General features: G+C 47.1%; 1 protein-coding gene across 1 annotated transcript in view; it reads right to left on the reverse strand.

Annotated features, from left to right (window-relative positions):
* The window catches only part of OXSR1 (oxidative stress responsive kinase 1), a 98,632-nt gene that overhangs the window by 30,082 nt on the left and 46,847 nt on the right, over positions 1-21,703 (reverse strand). Inside the window, exons 4-5 of the mRNA XM_043967564.1 lie at positions 15,639-15,780; positions 13,359-13,414 (exon numbers count right to left, since the gene is read on the reverse strand). Coding sequence (XP_043823499.1) covers positions 13,359-13,414; positions 15,639-15,780 — 198 coding nt within the window. The remainder of the gene's footprint in view (positions 1-13,358; positions 13,415-15,638; positions 15,781-21,703) is intronic.

Genomic DNA, 21,703 nt, shown 5'->3' on the forward strand with positions numbered 1-21,703 from the left:
AGTTCTTTCTTTTTGGGGTAGGGCAATGGGGGTTAAGTGACTTGCCCAGGGTCACAAAGCTAATAAGTGTCAAGTGTTTGATGCTGGATTTGAACTCAGGTCCTCCTGACTCCAGGGCTGGTGTTTTCTCCACTGCGCCACCTAGCTGCCCCCAAATACTTTCTTAAAAAATGAACAAACCAAAGAAATTTTCTAGTCAGTCTTAAAATACTTATAAAACCTTCAACAACTTAAAAAAGAGAGAAGAATGATTTTGCTCCCAAAGAAAATACCAATGCAATCAAAATGTGACCCAAAATATGCTTCTAACACTGGGACACGTTTCTTTATAGAGTTGGGAGGAGAACATCAGCACACCCAAGTCATTCCAGTCATACTCTCCTGCCTATACTCAGCCCCAAAGGAGATGCTTTCTCTTCTGGGGACCCTCCATCCTGTTATTTCACCATTATCCCAAATATTCTGCTCCAGGTGAAACCCCTGGAAGAAAATATTCCACCCAGCTTGAGAAATGAAAGCAACAAGTTTACTGATGAGATCAGATCATCTTCCATTTGACCCAATCAGCAACGCAGAACTGCCTTTGGGCATGAGACAATTAACTAGAGGGTGGACAAAACAAAGTAATGAAGGGATGTCTTTCTCCCCTAGCTGAATTTTACATTTTAGGTAGGACAAGGTTCAAAAGAAGTTTCACCCTAATCAAAAGAAGGCCACCCGAACAAAGTTAGAACTGGCAAAAACTCCTGAGTCTATTTCTTGCCCTGCAGTTCTAGCTTGTTCTGCCCATAAAGTGTGTGCCAGGCTGCCTAAGGAGGGGCAAGTGGCCCAAGTCAGAAAGAGAGCCAAAGCTTCCATGCCAACAAAGGGCAGAGGAGCCAGTGAGTGACTGTTCACTGCAAATCCCAACCTCAAGGGTAGGGGGGGGTGTCTGCTCAGACGGAAAGAACAAAACCTTCCCCCAAAAGCCTTCAATACCCAGAGAATGAAAGTTGAAAAACACTGCAAAATTCCAATGATAGCTCTATCTTTCTCTTATTGGAAACCTCCCTTTGACTGCATTATCTGTCTATAGAAGAGCCTCAACGATAACCACTCATTGTCTAAACCTCCAAAAATAGTTATGATATGAACCAATCAATCAACATTTAAGTGCCTACTATGTTCCAGGCACTGTGCTGAGCATGAGAAAGCGTTAGCTGTATCTGACTGAGAAACAGCATGTCTACTTTCGGTAGGGGTGGCTTTAATAATAATAAAAAGGTAATCAGCGGGGCAGCTAGGTGGTGCAGTGGATAGAGCACCGGCCCTGGATTCAGGAGGACCTAAGTTCAAATCCGGCCTCAAGACACTTGACACTAGCTGTGTGACCCTGGGCAAGTCACTTAACCCCCACTGCCTCATCCCCGCCCCCCACCAAAAAAGGTAATTAGGTCTATAATTAGTATTTAGGAAACTGAATAACTGAGAACATCAAAAAGAGCAATTGGTATAATCTCACAGAGGATGACAATGTGGAGGGCAGCTTTGTTTACAGAACACTCTCCTTATAACAAGCCCATCATCGGTAATAACGTTACCCGCATTTTAAAGAAAAGGAAAATGAGGTACAGAGCAGTCACATGATTCACCAGGGTTGTAGTGTCAAGCTGGAGATCAAACCCTGATTCTCACTATCCCACAGTGAAAGTTCAGAGAAAAATCGAGACGACAACATTCTGTTATTATTATTACACAATGGGTTTTTTAGTTGTTACTTTGACTAACGAATATTGTCGCATCAATCCTCTTATCTTCAATTCCATGAAGAAAAATACAGAGTACCTTTTTGTTTCATTCCTTCCAAGCCAAAAACACAGACTCTAAAACGAGCTTAATATATAATATTTTTTTAAGTTCGGAGAGTCTTAGAATAATGTCGATATAGAATTGATAAGCACCAACTCAAGGAAACAGCTTCAGAGCGTTTCCATCTCTAACAATCCTTAACCATGACCATAATTTAACTGAAACGGAATACTCTCTGAGAACAGGAAGAGTCCTCAATAGAAGAACCGCCAACTATTGGCAATCAGCAACCACACCAAAGATGACTCCAAATCGCTAAAAAGAGAAACGCATGGGTGAAAAGAGAGAAAGAAATGGAAACTATAAGCCTGGTTTTCATCATTAGGAAATCTCTGAGAAGAGTCTGTGCTTGCCTAGAGAGCACCCTTGCTGAAAAGGAGACGGGGCAGACGAGCCGAGGTTTCAGCCCCAGACCACCTGCTGAATCCCCCAGGTCACTGAGAAAAAGAGAGAGCACAGGAAGGAAGGAAGGAAGGAAGGAGGGAGGGAAGGAAGGAAGGAAGGAGGGAGGGAGGGAGGAAGGAAGGGAGGAAGGAGGGAGGGAGGGAGGGAGGGAGAAAGGGATGAAGGAAGGAAAGAAGGAAGGAAGGAAGGAAGGAGGGAGGGAGGGAGGAAGGGATGAAGGAAGGAAAGAAGGAAGGAAAGAAGGAAGGAAGGAGGGAGGGAGGAAGGAGAACCCTACTGAGCAAAACACAGCTTTGAAATCCCTCCTCATCTTCCAAGCAGATTTGAAAACTGCATACAGGATTCTGTGATGGCATTGAACTTTGCTGGATGCAAGTGGTAATGTCCGAGGTCTTTCCTGGGGTCATGAAAGATGTCTGTACCAAACCAAGGGGCAGAGAGATCCCCTATGGCTGCAAAGGCTCCCCAGAGCTTCTGATCTGACCATGCTAAGGCAGGTGGTGGGTGGGGCAGTGGATTGAGTGCTAGGCCTGGAGTCAGGAAGACCAGAGTTCAAAGCTTACTAGTATGAGAGGAAGGCAGTAAAAGAAAAATTCAGTTGTGTGGCTCTGACTTCTTCTCAACTGAAAATTGAATCCATAGCCCCAGGTTTATTTTAATCTCATCAGAAACACCCGGCAGCAGCACATCCAGCCAATTCTACCACAAATTCTGACAAGCTCAATTATTTTCAATCACCATGACAGTCCTGATAAATCAAAGCTTTTTGAGGGAAAAGAAAACGCTCACAAGATTCATGAAAATAAGGAAAATATTCAGCCACAACTTATGTCCAAATGTGTTGTGACAAAATCACCAAAAAATGCAACATGTTTCTACACAAAAAAGACTAAGCGAGGAGTTTAATGGTATCATGATGTTTGAACACATGATGGTCAAAAATAACTAGGCTTTGGGTTGTAATCTATTCCTAAGATTTTTTCCTCTGGGTTGCTATTTTTATTTTATTGCTCCTAGAAAACTAGGTGAGATAAGCTTTCAGAAGGTATGAGATGTTGAGTGACAACCTGCCAAAAAATTTACTTAAAAGATAGATACTAAGGCAGCTGATGAAAATAAAGATGCATCATGTCAAGTGAGACTTGAGTACTTTCTTGGGGAAGGGGAGATGGAAAAGGGAGGGAGCAAGAATTTCCTAAGCACTTACTACATGCTAGGCACTGTGCTAAATGCCTTATAATCATGATGTCATCTGATCCTCAGAATTTCAGTGATAGGTGCTATTCTTATTCCCATTTTAGGGTTGAGGAAACTGAGGCAGCAGGTAGTGAAGCGACTTGGCCAGGGTTATACATTTATGGAGTGTCCAAAGCCAGATTTGAATCAGGTCTTGGTGACTCCAGGCTCAGCTCTCTGTCCACCCCGCGGCTGCCTCTAAACCAAAAGAGAAATGTGAGGAGAGGAGAAATGCTGAGCAACTCAGTAATGGAAGGTCTGAAATGAACTGTGTGGACTCTATGATTAAGGGGCCTGGGCTGGCCTTTAAACCCCATCCCTAATGCAGAGAATGGGGCCTATTGTGCTACAGAAAACGAAGTCACAGAAAGAAATGAACACACATGCAGAAAAGAACCTAGCCAGGAGAGCACAAACAAAGCCGAGCAACATGGCAGCCCGGGAGGGGAAAGACCCATTAGAGAGAGTTCTGGGAAACTTCCTCTCAGCTAGGGAAGAACAGTTCCAGCCTTATTAACAACAGCATCCTCTGCTATAGGAACAGTGATGTGTTCAACATTACAGTATTTAGAAGACTTTAGGGACGCCCCTCTGCAGCGCCATCATTTCTCGGTGGCCTCTATTACAGGAGCGTCGTCCGTCTGCAATGTGCAAAGGAGTTTCCAACCAAACTGAAAGCACTGACTATGCACCTCTATGCCAGGCACTAGGCCTACCTCAGGGAGACAAATACACAGAACAAACCAATCTCTATTGTGCACAAAACAAACACCAGAAAATTGGGGAGGACGGTGGCTGAGGGAGGACACTAGCAGGAAGGGAGCCTGTGAGCTGAGTGTTTTAGGGAGAGAGGGATTCTGTGCTACATCCAATCATGGGGCAGAGATACTACAAATACATACAGACAACGGGGATGGGGTCTGACTAGGCCAATGAGCATGAAGGGATGGAAAGTGTGAAGGCTTTTACAAACCAAACAGAAGAGCTGAAATAGGACCCTAGAAGCCATAAGGGACAAGGTGCCGGAGACAGGATGGAAGTCAAGGCCTTGCAGCCTCTTGCTTTTACAGTACAAATTACAATGGTATTCTTTCTTTGTTGGAGTTGGGGGAGGAATGTGGTAATCAAGAGAGAGGAAAGGAGACTATTAATTCTTTTTTTTTTTTTTTTGGGGGGGGGGGGGGGGGGGGGGGTGCAGGACAGGGCAATGAGGGTTAAGTGACTTGCCCAGGGTCACACAGCTAGTGCAAGTGTCTGAGGCTGGATTTGAACTCAGGTCCTCCTGAATCCAGGACCAGTGCTTTTATCCACTGCGCCACCTAGCTGCCCTGAGACTATTAATTCTTAAAACAATTAGGCCAGGGGCATCTAGGTGGCACAGTGGATAGAGCACCGGCCCTGGAGTCAGGAGTATCTGAGTTCAAATCTGGCCTCAGACACTTAACACTTACTAGCTGTGTGACCCTGGGCAAGTCACTTAACCCCAATTGCCTCACTAAAAAAAAAAAAACCAACAACAACAACAATTAGGCCAGAATCGCTAGGCACATTTTTGTATTCCAGTGAAGCAAGTGAAGACTAAGAACAAACTCTAACATGATCAAATCTGGAACAGTATCTAGTGAAGGAAGCAGTAAGTTTTGTGGCACACTGGCCATCTGGAGTGGACCTTTTTTTCCCCAACATGACAAAATAAATTTTAGTAACAATCATCAAATAAAACAAATGATAATAATGACCAGAACAGAAATGCAGAGGGTGCAAATTCTTACTAAATTTCATACACATATGCACATAAACACACACACATATAAAATGCCACTAAATTTTTTAAAATAAAAAACAAACTAAATATCACTGCATTAAAAAAGGAAAAAGGGAATTAACTAATGCTTTTTAACTCCATCAATTTATTTTTTTTAAAAGGGGAAAACCCACAAATACCTACAAATTGATTTATTAATGATGAATAACAACACAACAGCTTGTTTTTAAGCCTTACCTTCTACAAATTCATCAATAATTTCATCAAAATGAATCTTCACGTTCATGTTGCATAGCCAGTAGCGCAAGATTTGTCCATCTATGTTTGCTCATAGCTGATCAAAGAACTTTTTATTAACTTTCACTTTGGAAAGTTTCTTTTATAGAAAGCAGCAGATGTGCAATTACATTTATTTTTTTTTTTAATTTTACATAAGTTTTTATTGACATTTTCTGTTCCTTCTATCTTCACAGTATCCTGTGTATCTTTCTTTCTTTCCCTTTCCTAGAAAGCCATGATAGATAGATAGATAGATAGTGGGGGGGAGGGGGGGGGCTGAGAGTCAGCACAATTAATCAACACATTGAACAAGACCGGAAACCCGTACAGTGTGTAATGCCTCTGGACCTCCCCCTTCCATGAAGGGATGGGTTGGGTGACCATCTTCTCATCATGTCTGTTCACTGAGCTCCACTTGATCTAATTTTGTTACATTTCCTTTTGATTGGGGGGTGGGGGTGGCGGTAGTTCTTTTTCCATCTACCTTGTTGTAGTTACTGTGTACACTGTTTTCTTGGCTTACTTCACTCTCTATCAATGCTCTGAATTCATCACACACATCATTTCTTACAGCACAGTAAGATTCCACTACATTCACGCACCACAGTGTGTTTAGCCACTCCCAAACCAAAGGGCTTCTTCTTTGTTTTCAGTTCTTCATATCACAAAAAAACTCACCATAAATATTAGGGAGTATATGGGGACTTTTTTCTTATCAATGGCTTCCATGGGCTATAAGCTCAGTAAAGGATTTTGATTTAAAGAATATGGACATTTTAGTCACTTTATTTGCATAATTCCAAACTGCTTTCCAAAATGGTTGTCCACTTCACAGCTTTACCAACAATGTATCAGTGTCCTTTCCGCTGTTGCCATTTTTGGGGTAATTTGCAGGGTGTGAGGTGAAACTTCAGGGTGGTTTTGATGTGCATTTCTCATATTAATGATCTGAACTTTTTTCATGTGATTGTGAATACTCTGCAGTTCTTTTGAGAACTCTTTGTTCACATCCTTTGACCATTTATCTATTGGGGAATGGCATACCCCAACACATATGCCCCGCCATATACACACATCCATGTATGCATGTATCACCTATGCATTAATTATTTATATACCTGAGATAGATAGCAAGCCCTTATGGGAGAAATGCTATAACACAGACTTTTCCCCTAGAAGTGTGAATGCTGACTACACAGAAACTTTCTAGTTCCAAGTTCCTTTTTTGGTTCCTTGAGCTGCTCTAATCTTTTTTCTAAGGTGACCCAGTGCCCTCTCCTCAGATTCCCCTCTTCTCATTTAATAGTCCCCTTTCCTCTCCTCCCTTCCAGCCAGTCCGGTCATTAGTTTGTAAATCTCATGCTTTTTTGCTGCCCTTTCTCTCATCCATTTTACTATCCATCTTTTCCCTCCACTAACTCTAGACCCTCATTTCTCACTTCATGGTGCCTGTAATGATCGGGTCTCTCTTTCTCTTTTCTGTATTTTCTTCTGGTGGCCAAGGCTTCCAAAGTGTCTGTTCTAGGCTCTCCCCCTGGGGGCTTTCGGCCACTGCTTGTAGGGTTTGCCCCAGGAACTCCCCTTGTGCATCGTGCCTCACTTCCAGAACAATGCCAATTACTGCAGGCCTCAGAAAGGACAATGCCCCATGCCAGGGTCCCTCCTCCACCAGGTCCATGATTATGCAGCCCAGCACTAATCCATACCCTCTCTTCTTGACAGTTTTTCCCCCTCCATTTGCCTAGAAATCTCCTCCCTGTGTCCATGTTCTCCCACTCCTCCAGTTGCTCCCAAGGGTTCCAACTCTGCCCATCTCAGGACAATCAGACTTTCCAAGCCTCAAATCCCCTAGGCCTGCTCCAGCCTAAGGCCCTCATCTCCCCTCACCCACAGAAGCATTCATTAGTGGAGCCCCCTACCACCTCCTTTCCTTCTTTCTCCTCCTCACCGATTCCCCTGTAAGCTCTTCTCTTTCAGTAACTCGGAGTCACCTTCCCTTCACTGTCAGTCCTTGACTTGACCTGGCTACGTCACTCATGCCTCTTTCCCCAGGTCTCCTCCCCGCTCTTTACGTACCCTCCTATGCTATCAAACTGCCCCACAAAAGTACAGATTCACCAGCAGGCAGGCTTCTGTCCATGTGCCCTAGGCCCAGATTTCTGCTGTCAGAAGCCCATCTCCTTGTGTCCATTTAGAAAGAAGTCTCTTCCAGGTCTCCCTGTTGTCCTGTTGCTATTACTGCATTCGTTCACCTTTGCTTTCTGTTCCTTGGGGTGTTCAAGGGGCAAATTCTCTTTTTTTGGGGGGGGGGTGAGGCAATTGGGGTTAAGTGACTTGCCCAGGGTCACATAGCTAGTAAGTGTTAAGTGTCTGAGGCCGGATTTGAACTCAGGTCCTCCTGACTCCACGGCTGACTCTCTATCCACTGGGCCACCTAGCTGTCCCTCAAATATCCTCTGTAGTTCAGGTTGTCTTTCTAAAAATCTTTCAAACTCTTTATTATTGAATGTCCACCTTCCATTCTGCATGGCTAAGCTCAGATTTGCAGGAGTGGTCACCCTGGTCGGCATCCTGAGCTCCACACTATTCCATCCCTTCCTATGTTTTCTGGTGGGTGTGGGTAGTCTTACATTATTTGAATGTCCTTTCTGTGGCGTCTGAAGGTCTTTATTGGTGGCTTGCAGACCTCGTTTCTGAATTGAACTGTTACATTCAACTACAATTTGTCTTGGAGTTAGCAACCTTGGGTTTTTTTCTAGAGGTGGTCTATGAAATCTTTCCATTAGAATTTCATATTCTGGGTCCAGATGATCTTGGCCATTGCCTTTTATTATTTCATTCATAGTGTTAAGGTTTTTTATTCCATTGGGTTCTTGTGGAAGCCCTGCAATCCTTAGGTTGTCTCTGCACATCCTGACTGAGATCCATTGGCTTTGCTGCACTATGAGCAGATTTTCCCATAGAATTCTTGCTTTTCACTTCTCTTCTTCTAGGTTGTCCTTCATTTCCATGTATTTGCCTTCCCAGTCTGTTCTTCTCTCTCATTTCTTCTGGTGAGGCCACTACAGACTCCAGTTTATCTCTTCTGTTCACTGTTTTTTCAGTGCAAGCCAGAAATTCTGCTCACAGAATCCTCCTTCTTCCCTTAAATCGCTCAGTAACAGCATGTTGTGGTTCCGCATTCTCCTCAAATTCCACAGGTTCTGTTTCATCAGGTGTTGGATCATTCCTTTATTCTGCAGTATTTATTCAAAGCTGCCTGGGTGAGTTGGGCGGCTAGGTGGCGCAGTGGATAAAGCACCGGCCCTGGATTCAGGAGTACCTGAGTTCAAATCCGGCCTCAGACACTTAACACTTACTAGCTGTGTGACCCTGGGCAAGTCACTTAACCCCCATTGCCCCGCCAAAAAAGAGAGAGAGAGAGAGAGAGAGAGAGAGAGAGAGAGAGAGAGAGAGAGAGAGAAACAAAGCTGCCTGGACTCATTTACTAGATCTGGAGGCCCTAGTTCCTTCTGCTGTTACTGGTTTTCCTCTTGATTTCTCTATTTTGTTTTCTTTTTTTTTAAAGTTGTTGCTTCTATTTTCTCACCACACCCTCTTCCCCCACTCACTTTTTTTTTTCTTTTTCAGGGCAATGAGGGTTAAGTGACTTGCCCAGGGTCACACAGCTAGTGTCAAGTGTTTGAGGCCAGATTTAAACTCAGGTCCTCCTGAATCTGGGGCCGGTGCTTTATCCACTGCTCCACCTAGCTGCCCCCTCTCTATTTATTTTCAAGGTCCTTTGAGTTTTCTCCTTCCTGAAATCTCTGGTACTTTCAGTCCCCCCCCCCCATTTTCTTTATCACTTACTTCCTGACTCCCTTCCATCTGATGGTAGTTTCCTTGGGGTCTGGATCTCAAAGATCTCAGCCTCCTCCCAACAATGGGCAATTCAATGTTTTATTTTCTCAATTTCTTTAGTTTTCAAATAATTAACAATTTGAAAAATAAGAAATTTCAATTCTGAGGATATTATTCAAACTCAGTCAAGGATGAACTAAAGTATGATCCACAATTTGCACTTGCCAAACCCAGATTCCCTCTTGCTGTTCACTCTGGGTTTCAGTGTTTTCCATTTTAAACAAGAACCCAGATTCCAAGTGGCCACACCCAATGCCAGACCTGCAGCGACTTCAGTTCTGTTTCTTCATCTTTACGGTGACTATTTCTAATCTACTCTTTAAATGCAGGAATGTCACACCACTGAAGTTGGAAACCTGAACTGCTCTTGAACTGGCTTGAACAAGGCCAGACCAGTACAAACTTACTCTCTTTGGAACCACCTGCATAATATGACACCGACTGGCTCTGTGACCTTGGGAAACGCTGAAGTTCAGTGTGCCTCAGGAGGTACTTCCCAAGCCCCTCCCCTGTCCCAACCGGACATAAGCTCCTTGAAGGCAGAGACTGGTTTCTATTTCATCTTTGCACACCGAGGGTTGACTACTGTGCCTGGCACCTAGTAGGTGTGTTCCTTGTGGAATGAACCAACAAGCACTGAGCAGGAACAGCCTCTGATGGACCAGGCACCGTACAAGATCCCAGAATCCCAAGGTAGCCAGTCTCTGCCCTTGAGAAGCTAACATTCTGACAGATACAAGCATGAGTGAGTGGGCCCAAAACACATGGATTCTATGGAATGACATCCCGGCGGTGAATCCTCAGGACTTGGTTTGCCCATGGACAAGGCCACTAACGGAATGTCACCTACTCAATCAAGAGCCAGGTGGGCTTACACCAGGAGGTGGATATTGCATCTTACACTGCCTTCTAATAAGGGCGCCAAACTGACTACCCTCGGGAGGACCCAGGACAACAAGCCAAAAGCTGCATTTCGGGGCTATCTGGAAGCAGCAGCCAAGAAGAGAATGCAGAAAAAACAGACACAAACTTTATGAAAGAACCCAGTGGATGGACTGGAATCTACACTGGGTTTACTGGAAATCCAATAAGTGTTTAGGAAACCCATTAGGCACAGTGGGAAGAGCACTGGGCTGGCAGGCAGCCACAACTCTGTGGTCTTGGGGATGTCAAGAACTCACAGAAGGACCCAACCCCTTCCCTTTATAAAGGAGCCTACAGGGGCAGCTCCACAGTACGGCTCCTGAGGCTCTCGATGCAGCAGCCTTGCCCCTCTGTCCTAGTCTTGTCCTGTCTCTGCCAACCTAGTCATGTAACTCAGCCAGGCACTTCAGTGGGGAATTGGGGAGTGATCAATTAGAGAGTTTCTAGCAGAGCTTCAAACAAGGCTTGAAAAGAATGAAGGGCCAGCCTCCTCTGCCCCACAGGTCACTAACTGAGCTGGGAATCTCACTCAGACACTCTGTCTGGCAATTACTTGCAAATCACCTAACCTCACCTAAAAAATGGGAATAACAAAATAACAATCCCTGAAACCTTCCCTCTGAAAGGAAAATGCATTACAAATGGGAATCAAAAACACACGGAAATGTCAGTATAGGCAATGTTATACTTGGTGAGGGTAAATTCTATTTCTTTCTTTTTTTTTTTTTTTTTGGCGGGGCAATGAGGGTTAAGTGACTTGCCCAGGGTCACACAGCTAGTAAGTGTCAAGTGTCTGAGGCCGGATCTGAACTCAGGTCCTCCTGAATCCAGGGTCAATGAATGCTTTATCCACTGCGCCACCTAGCCGCCCCCTGGTGAAGGTAAATTCAAGGCTGAACACTGAAGAATCCAACAACTTCTGTCTGATTTTATTGACCAAATGGCGGAGGTAAAATTAACTGCTTAGGAGACTCCTCAGCCAGTCTGTCACTAGTCAACTGAAGGTGTGCAGTTCTCCTCGATCCAAGATTCAAAGTCAGAAATAAGTGTGATGAGCACACCACTGTGATCTTGGGGTAGATTTTAGACCTCGCTGCTAAAGCAGGTCTATCAGATGTTGCCCCAGCAGAATACCTCTAGCTGTTTTGGCCTTAATTCTGCTACACGTCCTTCCTCCTACAACAGGGTGGCAAGGGGGGTCCAGGGGAAGCCTCTAGTTCCTTTCATTTTTGCCTCATTCTGGGTCCTCCCTCCATTGCATGGTTTCTTACAACTTTTTTGGGTTAGGGTCTCCCCGGCGTCTCACATAGAAGTCGCCTCAAATGGTTCTTTGTAAAGCACTATATAAATGGCGGCTTTGGTTGTTACCACTAGAACATGATGTACATCATTACTCTGTCATATATTGCATAAGAACACATGCTAGAGAACTATAGAGTAGAGTAGCCCCCATACCCCGCTCCCACAGGGCCCGCGGCAACCTTTCCCTTGCTCACCTTGTCCTGGGCTTCCACAAATCCTTCGCCAGACCCTCCTCTGCCCTCCTTGACACTGCATGGACACCCATGGGCCCTCAGCTCTCCGCTGCTCTGCCAACTAACCAGAGGGCCATGCCCACCCACCACTGCACCCCAGCTGCTGCTTCTTCTGTACAGTTTCTCATTATGATATCACACTCTAAAGCCCCAATGTGCAACTCTCCAAGAACCACCTTTTTTTTTTGGGGGGGGGGTCAAGGCAATGGGGGTTAAGTGACTTGCCCGGGGTCACACAGCTAGTGTCAAGTGTCTCGGCTGGATCTGAACTCCTGTCCTCCTGACTCCACAGCCAGTGTCCTATCCCCTGTGTACCTCACTGCCTTCGGACCACCATTCCAATGACAGCCTGGATCGGGGATGCGCTATTTCCTAACTGGCAGCCATGTAGAGCCCCAAGAAGGCTCCCGAGGTAGCTCAGCTCCATTTGCCGCTCGACCACCTCTCCTCTGCCGACTCAGTTCTGCCCCAGCGCACCGACCATTTGCAGGAGCTTCCCAAGGGCCACAGACCTGGGGACCAGCACTGTGGTTCCTCATCCAGCTGCCACAGTCCAACCCAGAGTCCAGAACATCAACATTCTTTGCCCACTGTGGCCCATCAGCTTGACCCTCTCTGAGTGAGCCTGGATGCGGCCCGAGCCAACTAGCCCAATATTCCAGTGGCCACGGAGATCACCCAGAAGACCTCATCGTCTCTACGGAGATCGCTCTTCCACCTGGTTCTGTACGGCAACTACATCCCCCAGCATGGCAGAAAGCCCCTCTCGGGAGCACACAGCATGTGTCTGATGCCTCCCCTGACACTCAGGACCAGAGCACAGGGCAAAGTTACCTATTTTTCTAAAGCTAAAAAACAAAAGTGTGGCTAATCCCAGCTTTGTCCTCCCAGGCGGTGGTGGGGAAGCTCTGCTTATGGACAGACGCACAAGTAGCCAACTTCCCGTCACTCCAGGAGTCACAAACATTGCAGGGTGTCACCGGTTACCTTCCAGAATGATAAAGGACTGGCAACAACAGTGCCTCATGCTTGGCTAGTACTCCCATGTCCAGAGGTGTCTGCTACACAAGTTCAGAAGTGAGGCAGTATCTCAGACCAAAGGAAACTAAGGCACAGTCGGTCAGAGAGGAGACGTGCCCAAGTAACCCAAGGAGGAATCAGATCCAGGAGCTAAGGCCCAGGACCCTGCCCCCTGCACCACACTGCCCGTCTAACTGCAGGATAGTCACCCACTCCCCAGACCTCCATGTGACACAGCTAAGAAGACATGAAGAGACAAAAGGTCCACGAGACACAAAACTGAGCCCAGCACAAGCATGGAAACACATGGAACCAGGAGGCAAACCCAGCGTCAGCCGTCCCGGTGCCCAGACTCCAGTCCAAAGGGTGTCGGCACCTTAACGAGAAGCAGCTTGGGGAGCGCAAACACTGAGGCTCCTTTCCAAGAGGGAGGGATGGTGCATTACCTGCGATCTGCACCGAGCCGTCTTCACCCAGAAGAATATTTCCAGCTTTGACATCCCTAGACGAATAAAGAACAATAATAAGTGCTGCGTGCCCTCCGCCCCCAAAAAGAAGAAAATGAAACCGACCCCAACCCCAGCAATCCACCCGTCTTTCAGATTCTTCTGCGTTTGAAGTGGCCCACGGGACTCCTACCCTTCAGAGCTCATGAAGTCACTGTCTTTGGGGGGAGGGGAGGCTGCACAAAGAAGACAGTGGGGCTGAAAAAATGAAACCTTTTCTGCTTAAAGGAGGCTGGGGGGCTGGATCTGAGAGTGTGCGCGAGAAAGGCAAGGGAGGACAGGGACAGGCTGGCCAAGGCTGCATCCTGGAGGTGACAGGGAGCCAGGGGAGTCTAACGAGGGAGGCGAGAGCAGCAGGAGTGAGAGACACGGCAACGGAGAGAGGCTGAAAGAAGAGAGAACAAGGAGAAGGCCACGGCGGCGACTGAGAGGGAACGAGGGCCTGTCCTGGCTAGAGACAACAGAGTAGGCAACAGCCAACCAGACAAAAGCCAACAAGGTCTGACAACAACATGGGTCTGTGGAGGGAGTTAAGGTCAGTCAAGTCAGAGAGTATTTATTAAACAGCTACTATGTGCCACACACCAGCAGCTATGTGGTACTGTGGATGGAGTCCTGGGCTCAGGAAGACCCGAGTTCTGATCCAGCCTCAGACACTGACTAGCTGTTTGATCTCAGGTAAGTCACTTAACCTTCTCTTTGCCCAAGTTTCTTTAACCGTAAAAGGGGGATAACAGTAGTACCTGCATCTCCCAGGATTAGTGTGAGGATCCAGTTTAACCATATTTGTAACATGCCTGGCGCGTAGTAAGCACATAATAAATGCACGTTTCCTCCTTTTCTAAGCACCGAGGAAACCAAGAAAGGCTCCAAACAGAACCAGTCGCTGATCTCAAGGAGCTCAGAGTGTAATGGGAAGACAGCATGTTAAGAACTACAGCCAGGTGGTGCAGTGGATAGAGCACCAGCCCTGGAGTCAGGAGGACCCGAGTTCAATCTGGCCTCAGACACTTAACACTTACTAGCTGTGTGACCCTAGGCAAGTCACTTAACCCCAATTGTCTCACCAAAAAAAACCCAAACAAACAAAGAACTACAGCCAAACGAGATCAATGGGATAAATCTGCAACAGCTGATGGAGGGAAGGCACCAGCCTCGAGGAAGACTGAGTTTCTTGCAGAAGCTGGGACTTGAGCTGGGGCCTGAAGGAAGTCCGGGACAGTGGGAATTAGAGATGAGGAGGAAAAGGGTGAGTGAGGAGCCAGAGACAGAAGCGTGGCCGTGAGCCTACGTGATCGGGGGTGCCCTGGACAGGGAAGTTAGAGGGGGAAGAACGAACCCGGTTTGGAGACTGAAATGTCTACAGAAGAGCCAGCCTGAGCTGCCAACGGCAGGTAGGGGACTGGAGCAGGAGAGGGGGCGGATCATTTCCATCTGAGAAGATCCGATTAACTAACAATACCTGAGGACTGACTCTGTGCAATGCAGGTGCACACTATGTTCTGCAGAGCAGGTAAAGGAAATCAGGACCACAGCCATTAGCAAACGGTCCTGGGAATCCAGGAGCTGGGGGCAGCTTCACCAAAATCTCTCCTTTGAATTAATAGACACACAGAGGCCTCACATCCTAAACCAGAGGATGCCACCGATTCAGCGACAACTAGGATGGCTTTGTGGCTAAGGAGAGGTGGGAGAAACTCGGCCCAGGAAGGGGTTAGCTTGAAGCCTCATCTTTCATTAGTGCGAGCCAGCAATCTCCTTCCTGTACTTGTTTCCTGAGCATTGATCACAGACAGACCACACCTGAACACTTCACTGACCCCACTTCACTGGCTGCCCTAGAGGGCAGCTAGGGCTAGACAAACAACTTAACAAATGAGAGAAATGGTTTAGGTGGCCAGTCTCTGGCCTACAAACATGGGAGGAGAGGAGTGAGGAAGAGGAAGGAAGACATGAGAAAGGAGGAGGAAGGGGAGGGGGAAGGGGTCAGGAGAGGTGGGGAAAGAACTGAGAAAGAAGGGTCAGGGGGAAGCTCTCTGCGGCCCCCAGCCATCCAGCAGGCCGAGCACCTTTTCTGACTGGAGACACCTGTGGTTGGGCACTAGAGGGCAGAGGCGCGGCCCCAGGGGAGAAGGCCCCAGCAGGTGGTTTGGCATTGAGAGATGGGCTGGTCAGGACAGCAAGGACACAAAGCAGCCCTCCCCATCTCGCAGGCTTTACCGGTGGATCTGTCCATTTTTATGCAGATATTCCAGGCCCTCCAGCACCTCTTTGAGAATTGTGGCGATGCAAGCCTCATCCAGGACTCCACTTTTGTGCTCCCCCTTGGCAACAATGTGCTTGATAATATCCAGGACAGACCCTAAAGAAAGAAAACATTGCATGTGAGCTTTCCACACAGTTACGCTGCACAGTTTGGAGCTCGCTGGAGGCAAGACGTGCTCAGATCCTTTTTATTTTCCTTTGTAAATTCAGTTCCTGAGGTGATAGGTGGCCATGACAGAAGAAAGCACAGACACACAGAATCAAGAACGTAGTTCCAAAGGAAATCTCCAGAAGGCAAGTATGAAAATGGCCTCCCTCTAGGAAGTCTGCAGGACAGCCGGTCTGAGCTGTCCAAAAGCCAGGCAGGTGGGGTGAGAGCTCAGGAGAGGGGACTGTGAAATGAAGTTTTACAGTGCCTTCTATCCTGTACATGGAGAAGATCGGTTACAAAGCAAGGCCTGGGGACCCCTGAAAAGTGCAAACCTGAGAGGTGTTCACACAATCAAACCTTAGAGGTAAGCTTCTCACAGAGATGTGCTTGTGCATGGTGTCTACTGACAAGAATCTAGCCCTCAAAAAGACTTAACCTTAAAAACGCCCCCCAACTTTCAGCTTAGAGCATCCCAAATCAAGGCACCCCTCTACGGCTGGTCATATAGGAAGGACTCACTGTTCCAGGGGCAGCTGGGCCCCACAGGGGAGTCAGAAACACTCATCTTCCTGAGTTCAAATGTGGCCTCAGACACTTACTAGCTGTGTGACTCTGGCCAAGCCATTGAATCTCATTTGCCTCAGTTTTCTCATCTATAAAATGAGCTGGAGGAGGAAATGCAAACCACTCCAGGATCTCTGCCGAGAAAACCCCAATTGGGACCGTGGAGAGTAGAACAACTCACTGTTCTAAGGATTGATATCTCAAAAGAACAGCAACAAAGGAATGCTGACTAGGTCAAAGTCAGGAAATGTATAAAGTAAAAACTACATCTGTAAAAAGACTCCAAGAATTTAAAGTCTCAGAAGCATCTCTAACCTCTGAAAGGTGCACATGAGAGTGGGGTGGGCGGAGAGAGGGGGAGAGAATACAACTGAAGAGTGGCCAGTTCCTCTTAAGGGAAGGCTGAGAACCAAAAACAATCTTCTAGTAACTCCTGGGACCACACACTTGGAGCTGGAAAGGCCCTCAGAAACCGTATCATCCAGTCCCCTCATTCTGGAGGTGAGGGATAAAGTCCAGAAAAGTAAAGTGACTCGTGTGAAGTCACAGAGATGGGAAGCAGTGTTCCCAAACACAGCATTCTGGCTGCTCAGCGGGTAAAAACTCTAGTTCCTATTTGCAAAACTAGATGCACACTCATAACCCCTCCCTACCCCAAACCAGACCACTAAGACAATGCCAACGCTGTCTTTTTAAAGCAAAAACATTTGCTCTTGAGTATTAAGAGTCACCACCACAAATGTACACGTGACAAACAACGCAATGCCTGTGACGGTCAAGAGTCCACTTGTAAGCACAACGCTGGTCAACACAAGTGACCAAGTCTGAACAACAACCCACCTTTCTGCACAATGCTAAAATAGAAAACTAATGAAAGTAAATTAGTGGGGAAAGGTGTAACACAGATATGAACAAGAGCAGCTGAGTGAACCCCAAGGGTGACCACTCCCCACCTATCCCCTAAGGACTAAACAAAGTTCTCTCCAACAACAACTGTAATTGTTGATAATGACTTTATTCCCTCAACATTCCTAACGTGCCTCTTGTGTGCAGGAAATAGGAGAGAAAATGCAGCTAAGAGCCTGTCTAGTCCCCAGCCCTCACTGAACTCCATCATTAGCTTTCCCCTCTCCTCTCATCCCTGGCTGGAGTCTCACTTCAGGTAAAATGATCAGCCTTACGGTTACAGATGAGAAGAAAAAAACCGAATGGCCAAAGTTATTTCTCTCTTGCCCCCAAAACATCAAAGACCTTTGAGAGACTGCCAAAGAAGTGATATAAAGACAAACACAATATTTGTCTAAATGTTCAAGGGCTGCAGATGAGATTTTCAACGCTGCAAATGGGAGGCAGCAGGGCGTAGGTGAAAGAACAGAAGGGATGAACACATGCTCTGCCAGATTAGAAAGGAAAAGGGCAAAGCAGACACATTCCAAGGGGTACACACATTCACACGCTCGCTCACTCACCACCAAATTCCTTTCAATGGGAGCCCAAGTCTAGAAGACTCTGCTTCCAGCACCGACCGTAACACTGACTAGCTGTGTGACCGCAAACAAGTCATACGTTCAGAGAAAAGAAAAAATATTTCATTTCCAGAGCAGGAAACCGAGGCACACAGACACCGAGTCAATCCCCAAAGGGTCAGCCCACATTCGCTAGATGTTGCTGCCGCCTAACTGCTTCGGTCTTAGCTTCATTAACTACGAGCTAAATAACGCCCCTGTATAATGCCTGCCCCCCATAGCCTTATTCTGAAGATGAAATGAGCTACGGGCGGAAGATGCACTTGGAAGAAATGGAGTACTAGATAGCGGTCTTAGCTACCCGTCACCCTCCCTTTGGAAACTCACTCTTGCCTCTGAGATTCCCACCCGCACCTCCTGTCAAACGCCTCCTCCATCCCCCTCCCAAGGTCGTCTTCCTAACAAACAAGGCCAACCACCTCCCTTCCCTCCTCAGACCCCTGCAGAGTAAATCCCAGCTTCTGGCCTCTCTCCAGCCCAGGGTCCTCATCCATAAAAGCAGAGGGCTCAGGAATCTATGCTCCATCTCTAACAGTCCAGAACCTGGATCCAAACCCTCTTCACATGCCCCTTGTTTCAGACAGATGGGACCACTCACCACTGTGAGAAGCTGCCCTGGCTTCCCCTGCATCTGGAGTGGCTTCTCACCGCTTATCCACTCACCCACTGAAGCCTCTCCCTCCCTTCCAGGGAGCTGTTCTTCCCCTCTCCCCCTCCCCCACATCCCAGGTGGAGGTGATTCTGCTACTTTCTTCAGGTCTCACTGGTCTCTGCTGGTTCTCTCCTAAGCACTGCCCCTGATGACCCGAGGATCCCTCCCAGTTCCAAACCCTTTAGCCCGGACGCACAGGGCCCCTGACAGCTTGTACCATTTACGTACCTGTTTTACCTCCTATTTAGTCACAAGGGCAGGCAGTCTCATTTTTTCCAGTGTTAATAAACCTTGCCCAGAGCAGAGGCTTCATAAAGATTTGTTGAAATGTCATACAGAAAGTGCGCCTAGAAGAATTGCTTCAGTAGGGCATGCTTGAAAAGAGAAAGTCCAAAGGATGGCAAATCTAGAATGGGAAGGGGCCATCTAGTTCAACCCTCTCATTTTACAAGTGAGTAAACCGAGACCCAAACATGCCAGGGAACTCACCTGAGATCAGGCAGGTAGCAAGCGGGTGACTCAAAATCAAGAGTTCTTTGTACTCCCACAACATCACAAATCTGTGCTCCTCAGGTTCAGGCGTCAACCACCCCAAGTCCCCTCGAAGGCTGCAGAACCACATTAAATGTAACTCGGAAATATTTTTTAAAATTAAAATAAAAGTGGTCATGCAGGCTCTGCTTGAACTCTCTCCCAACAGCCCATCCATAGCTGGATGTGCCCAAAGTGCTGCTTGTTGTTTAATGCCGACTTTCATTCGTTCTGCCTCCACCTTTTGTCCTTGTCTAGTTCTGTCCTCTAGAACATCAGTCACTGTCAACCACGTCTTTGATGTGACAGCCCCCTTGAAGTATCTGTGAGGGAGCTACCCTGTTTACCTTAAATCTTCCCTAGACCAAATCTAGGACAGCTAGATGGTGCAGCGGACAGACTGTCAGACCTGGAGTCTGGAGGGCATGAGCTCAAAGCTGGCTGCACACTTCCTAGCTGTGTGACCCTGGGCAAATCACTTCACCTTGTTTGCCTCAGTTTCCTCATCTTTAAATGAAGAGGAGAATGAAATGGCAAACCACTTGGGCATCTTTGCCAAGAAAACCCTAAAAGGGGTCGTGAAGAGTCAGACACATCTTACCAGCACCAGCACCAGCAAATTCAACTCTTTTAAGTCTCACTAGGCTGTGGCTCCCGGCACTCACACCATCTCCACCACCAGCCCTTCCTCTGCCAATGTCCCCATACCATTCGAGCCCTTTCACAACTCTACACTGGTAACAAAAACATGTTTGGAACATGCCCAGTGGCATCTTCTTTCTTTGGCAGTGAGTTTATGCCAGCTGATTAGGAGACAGCAGCCTGAGGTTATAGTGCTGGAAGGAGATGTGTCCTCTGGCCATTTCAAGAGAGAAGGGGGAGGGGCCCCAAAAGATCTGCGCCATCAGAAGTTACCACTGAGGAGTTAGGGCAAGTAGCTTCTCCAGCCATTGCTCTTTCCACCTGAATCAGCTTTTACTACCACCCAGGGAAAGCACTGATACTATAAGGGGAAGTCATCCTAAGGCTTTAGTACGCACTAACCATAATACCCTACACCTGGCCTGACAGTGCTTCCATGTTCTCACATTGAAAGAGATATGGGAGGAGAAAAAATGAACTGCAAGCTGAGATCCCCCACTCCACTCTAAAATATGGACCTACAAAAGTAGAACTGTTGGTGGAGTTGTGAACTGATCCAACCATTCTGCAGAGCCCTTTGGAACTATGCCCAAAGGGCTATAGAACTATGTGTACCCTATGACCCAAGCAATAACACTGCAAGGTTTATATCCCAAAGACATCCCAAAAAAGAGAGGACTTATTTGTACAAAAATATTTAAAGCAGCTCTTTTTGTGGTGGCCAAGAATTGGAAATCAAAGGAATGCCCATCCATTGGGGAATGGCTAAACAAGCTGTGGCATATGATGGTGATGGAATATTATTGTGCTACAAGAAATGACAAGCAGGATAACTTCAGAAAAGCCTGGAAAGACTTCTATGAACTGATGTCTAGTGAAGTGAAGAGAACCAGAACATTGTACACAGTGACAGCATTACTTTGGAAGAACTGTGAATGACTTCACTACTCTCAGCCATACAATGATCCAAGACAATCCCAAAGGACTAATAATGTCCAAAGACAGGACCGATATTGCTAACTACAGACTGAAGCAGGCTGTTTTTCACTTTCTTTCATTTTTTCTTTTATTCTCGTTTTTTTCTACAACATGATTAATATGGTGATGTTGTACATAATGCCCATGTGAAAAAGGAGGAGGTAAAGGCAGTGTCTAAGATCGAGTCATTCTTCTCCTCATTAGACGGAGTAAGGCAGCTCGGCACCTTTTCGACAGCAGAGGCTCTTCGAGCCCTCCCTGGAGCAGGGCCTGTTCACTAACCCACAGAGAGCAGGGCAGCTCTCAACAGCAACAAGCTTTCAAGTGTGCACACACGTGTCATTATGCCACTTAAGTTTCCTAGCCCTGGGGAGTGGTCGTCATCCTCATTCTGGAGAGGCTGAGGCTCCACAGCCCATCCATGGTCAGACAGCTCGAAAGTGTCTGGAGCAGAGCAGGGTGCAACAGCAATGGTGTCTCCAGAAGGGGGCGCTGGCCTCAAGGAAAACCTCCCTCCCTACAACTCCCACCAACAGATGGGAAATTTCACAAGCAGGAGCCAGCCCAAAGAAGCTGAGTGCCCAGCCCCCATGAAAACCCTGGAGATGCTTAAGCACAACGATCCCGCCCCTTCGTCCCTTTGCTTGGGCCTTTACTAGGCTAAATACCCTTGGTTCCCTTCCCCTAATTTGACAACAGGCCCACCTGACTTGGTCACCTTGAATACTTTGGTCATTTCCTGGGTCGGTGACCTGCCTCCACTGGCCTGGGTGACGACCTCGGGAGATGATTTTGTAGAACCGAGTCAGCCAGAAAGCCGTCTACCTGTAGCCAAACCAGCACGCCCGGGGCTGGGCCTTAGACTGATCCCCGTCCATCCCGAGACCCGTAGGCACGGCCTCCCCAGCTCGGGGAGCCGCCAGAACTCCGGATAACCCGAGGTCCCCATGAGCTGAGGCCCCGAGTCATAACTTGG

Source organism: Dromiciops gliroides, chromosome 1 (genome assembly GCF_019393635.1).
Source record: "Dromiciops gliroides isolate mDroGli1 chromosome 1, mDroGli1.pri, whole genome shotgun sequence".
NCBI lineage: Eukaryota > Metazoa > Chordata > Mammalia > Microbiotheria > Microbiotheriidae > Dromiciops > Dromiciops gliroides.